The 4,733-nt window shown below is 51.7% G+C and overlaps 1 protein-coding gene across 1 annotated transcript; it reads right to left on the reverse strand.

Annotated features, from left to right (window-relative positions):
- Window positions 1-972: 972 nt before the first annotated feature.
- On the reverse strand, window positions 973-3,195 carry SRARP (steroid receptor associated and regulated protein). The gene is made up of 2 exons (XM_047083639.1): window positions 3,114-3,195; window positions 973-1,400 (listed from the first exon to the last, which is right to left on the reverse strand). Exons 1-2 carry the CDS (start codon window positions 3,193-3,195, stop codon window positions 973-975), a joined length of 510 nt encoding a protein of 169 aa, XP_046939595.1.
- Window positions 3,196-4,733: the final 1,538 nt, after the last annotated feature.

Genomic DNA, 4,733 nt, shown 5'->3' on the forward strand with positions numbered 1-4,733 from the left:
CCCGTCACCTTTCTGAGCACCTTCTGCCCCCCCTTGAGAAGCAGTTTCCCTTATTTCCCATTTTGGATTGCCTGGGAATTTCCCCCACCTGGTATCCATGCCTCCCGGTGACCTATAGACTTGCACGAGGGTGACTTGCCTGTCGCACTGGGACATCCTGACCCCGCTCTGGCCGGCGCTGGGATCAGATGCCAGCCAGGTGGCCCTGGGGAGTGTGGATTTTCACAGTGCTGGCTTTCTCATCTTTTACTTAAATTATTTTTGAGAGGTAGAGACAGATCATGAGTGGAGGAGGGGCATAGAGAGAGGGAGACACAGAATGTGAAGCAGGCCCCAGGATCTGAGCTGTCAGCACAGAGCCCGACGCGGGGCTCGAACTCACAGAGTGCGAGATCCCGACCTGAGCCAAAGTCAAACGCTTAACTGACTGAGCCACCCGGGCGCCCCTCCTTCTCATCTTTTAGATCACACTTTGCCACTCACGGGGTCAGAAAAGCTTTTTGCCCCAACGGCTTCCCATCCCAGCACCCCATTTCCCTTCCTACATAGTCATTAGTTCATCACTATTCAAAATCATCTTTATTTGGTTACATATTTAGCCCTTTCCCTCTCCCCCACCTGGAGGAGGAGCTCCAAGAAAGCTGTGTCATCTTCCCCAGTACTTTGCAGAGCCTGACGTGGAAGCCGCTCCGTTAGAATTTGCTGTATGAATGGTCTGGTCTCTTTCCATGTGCAGGGGCCTGATCTTGCTTCCGCTGAAAGGCTCGCAAAGATAGGAAGGAGGAAGGTGGATACCCTCGAGTGTGTCCTTGGTGGCTGTTTCAGATGTCCTTTGTCGATCCAATGCCCTTCCTTGGCTCAGGCACAATGACTTCTGCTTGGCTGGGGAAGGGGGGTTGGGTTCTGGGAATTGCAGTCCCCGAGCTCGAGCCTGGTGTGCCAACCCCCTCCTTCATGGGCAGGCTCTTCCAATTAATCTGCCTGCCCACAGACACAGGAGGAGAGGGCTTTGAGCGAGCCTATGACAGTTCCCCAAGCTGAAGACCTCGAGGGCACAGACTTCAAGGGGTTTCCCTTGGCTTCAGGAGCCTCTTGCGGGACCAGTGGACTGACTGGGGAGGAATCTGGGGCCCCGGTCCCTCTGCAGGGTGGCACGGCCCCCCTGGCCTGGGCAAGGCGTCCCCTACCCAGGGGGGCCTCCTGAGTCAGGTGGGGCTGGTTTTCTCCACAGAACAAGATATAAGTCTTCATTGGAGGGGTGACGGTTCCTAGATTAGGACCAGGGGCTCGGGGCAGCACTGGGGGTGCTATCAGGGAGATCTGTCTGCCACGAGCACAGTCGATGACAAAAGTCAGGTGAGCGGGGGGGATGGCCTTCTGATGGCAGCCCGGCTTCCCACCTAGAAGGAGGGAAAAGACCAAAGGTCCGTGTTAGCACAGCGGAGCGTGGTTTCCATTCATGGTTTGGTTTTCGTTCCCTGGTGCCCTCCCTTCCCTTCCCTTCCCTTCCCTTCCCTTCCCTTCCCTTCCCCTCCCCTCCCCTCCCCTCCCCTCCCCTCCCCTCCCTTCCCTTCCCTTCCCTTCCCTTAAAGGGTTTAACAACCCTTCCCTCAAAGGTTGGCTGACACACAAAGACGGGAAGAGAATGGGGTCTAAAAGCATGGATTCCTGCCCCCAGGGAGACCTGAGTTTAAATCCTGGCTTTTCCCGTATCAGCCATCTGAGTGGCTGGAGCAGAGTCCATTGCATCAGGGCTCCTGGTAACCGACTCTGATACACTGGGGGAGGGGGAAGAGTGAGGTTCTGCATTAAAAAAACATTTCTTTTTCTTTATTTAAAATTTTTTCAATGTTTATTTATTTATTTATTTTGAGAGAGAGAGAGAGAGAGAGAGCGAGCAGAGGAGGGGCAGAGAGAGGAGACACAGAATCCAAAGCAGGCTCCAGGCTCTGAGCTGTCAGCGCGGAGCCTGATGCGGGGCTCGAACTCTCAAACTGCAAGATCATGACCGGAGTTGACGTTGGACGCTTAACCGACTCAGCCACCCAAGTGCCTATATGTAGTTATTTTTGAGAGAGAGAGAGAGAGAGAGAGACAGCAGGGAAGATTTTTGATAGACAGAGACAGAGACAAAGACAGCAGGGACCGGGCAGAGCCAGAGGGAGACACAGAATCCCAAACAGCCTGACAGCAGGACTCGAACTCACTCACGAACCATGAGATCAAGACCTGAGCAGAAATTAAGAGTCGGATGCTCAACAGACTGAGCCCCCCAGCCCCCCAGGTTCTGAGTTTTTAACAGGCTCCCAGGGGATGCCGGTGCTGCTGGTCCACAGACCACACTGTTTAGGTAATGAGGTCCTCAAACAGGAGGAAGGTCCTGTCACCTTTTGCAGACGAGGAAAACTGAGACTCCAGTTTGTGCAAATGCTGGTCCTCCCCTCCCAACACAACCTTGTCTTTAGCCTCAGAGCACACCAGGAGCACCTGTGCTGTCGGGCCTGGGAAGGAATTCCTGCCATCTTTCTTTGGTACCCTTCCCACCCAGGTCCAGGATAAGCCCTGAGCCAATCTGCCCATTTATCAACGAAGAAAGTACCAGAGCAGCTCTCTGTGAATCCAAAGCCTGTAGTCCTTTTTTTTTTTTCAATTAATTATTTTTGAGAGACAGACATAGCACAAGTGGGGGAGGGGGGGCAGAGAGAGAGAGAGAGAGAGAGAGAGGGAGACAGAATCCGAAGCGGGCTCCAGGCTCCGAGCTGTCAGCACAGAGCCCGACGTGGGGCTCGAACCCACAAACCGCGAGATCATGACCTGAGCCGAAGTCAGACGCTTAGCCGACTGAACCACCCAGGCGCCCCTAAAGCCTGTACTCTTAAACAATTAACTTTGGAGTTACCGAAACAGCAAATAAATCCATTCTCTCAACTGTATGCCCTTCATCACGACACAGAAGAAAGGAAGCTTACGTTCTGGTAGCTTTGCTGACACAGGAAATAAATGAAGCCCACCCATGGCTTGAGAATCCTGGCGGCTCTGGGGAGCGTATCTGCCCTCCCCAGGCCCCCTTGGCTGGTCTTTGGAAGTGCTGACGCCCCTCCGCCATCGCTTACCCGAACTGGTCTCCACGTCGGTCTCCAGGCCCGTGACCTTGGGGCTGGCCTTTGGGTTGCTGGGGTCTTCTGAGGGGGTCATTGCTGAGGAGCACTTCTCGGCGGCCTCTTCCAGGATGAGGCTCCCCACCCAAAGACCGGATCTGCAGAGTGAATTCCACCAAGAGCCACAGGAACTGGCCTGGGGCAGCTAGGGGATCGCTTTGATCACAGGGTTATGTCAACAGAACTGCTGTTGGGTCGCTGGGAGGCTGGCCTTTTCTACCAAACAGATACTTACGTCTTTTCAACTCCAGCCGCTTCCCACACGTCCTTTGTCTTAGCCTGTCCGGCGTTAAACAAGAAACATGTATTTCTCTTAGAGGCTGGGAAGCCCAAAATCAAGATGTCCACAGATTCCGTGTTTGATGAGGACTCACTGGTTCGTAGATGGCTGTCTTCCTCGCGGAGTCTTCAGGTGGCTGAAAAGACACAAGTACTCTCTGGGGTCTCTTTTATCAGGACACTAATCCTACCCTGAGGGCTTCCTCCTCGTGATCTAATCACCTCCCAAAGGCTCCGCCTCCTAATACCATCACACCGGGATTAGGTTTCAAAATATGAATTTGGGGAGGACACATTCAGTCCACAGCATCCTTTAAATCAACTGTTTTTACTGAAAAAAAAAAATATATATATATACTTTATTATTTTTCGAGGGAAGCATAGTTGACCCACAAGATATATATATTTAATGTTTGTTTATTTTTGAGGCTGGGGAGGGACAGACAGAGAGGGAGACACAGAATCCCAAGCCAGCTCCAGGCTCTGAGCTGTCAGCCCAGAGCCCGATGTGGGGCTCGAACTCACAAACTCAGATCATGACCTGAGCTGAAGTCGGACGCCTAACCGACTGAGCCACCCAGGCGCCCCATAAATAATTTTTTTTTAATTGACTTTTTAAGTAATCTCTACACCCAATGCGGGGCTCAAATTCACAACCCTGAGATCAAGAGTAGCAGGCTCTACCGACTGAGCCAGCCAGGCAGCCCTGTTTTATAACTGGAAGTTTGTAACTCTTAATCCCCTTCACCTATTTTGCTAATTCCCCACATCCACCCCTCTGACAAGCACCAGTTTGTTCTCTGTATTTATGAGTCTGTTTCTGTTTGTTTGCTCATTTACTGGAAATCTACTTTAAAAAGAAAATTAGTATTGCTACATTAAATGGAAACAGTATCACTTCTGTACATCACAAGTAACTCTGTATGGTGTAAGAATAATGGTCCCGCAAAGGTATCCATGCCTTAGTCCCTGGAACCTGCGACTACGTGTGCGGGTACAGCAAAAAGGACTCTGCATTTGTGATTAAGGGTATTCCACTTTTAACATCAGTTCTGATGTATGTGGGTTTTCCCCCCACACCACCAATTAACTCAATTCTGACACCACCTTGCTGGACAGAGCGTCAGATCCCCCAGGTTAAGAGCTCGGTCCCACGTGACTGCCAATTTCCCCCACTGCTCAAGCCAATTGCAATTCCACATTGCCATCTGTGCTTCTGATTTATAGATCAGAGGTTCCCACAACCCCCTCCTTGGGTTGGATTTATTTGCTAGAGCTGCACACAGAAGTCAGAGA

Source organism: Lynx rufus, unplaced genomic scaffold (genome assembly GCF_022079265.1).
Source record: "Lynx rufus isolate CCGP_SWC_20201006 ecotype Redwood Valley unplaced genomic scaffold, mLynRuf1.p SCAF_2, whole genome shotgun sequence".
Lineage (NCBI taxonomy): Eukaryota > Metazoa > Chordata > Mammalia > Carnivora > Felidae > Lynx > Lynx rufus.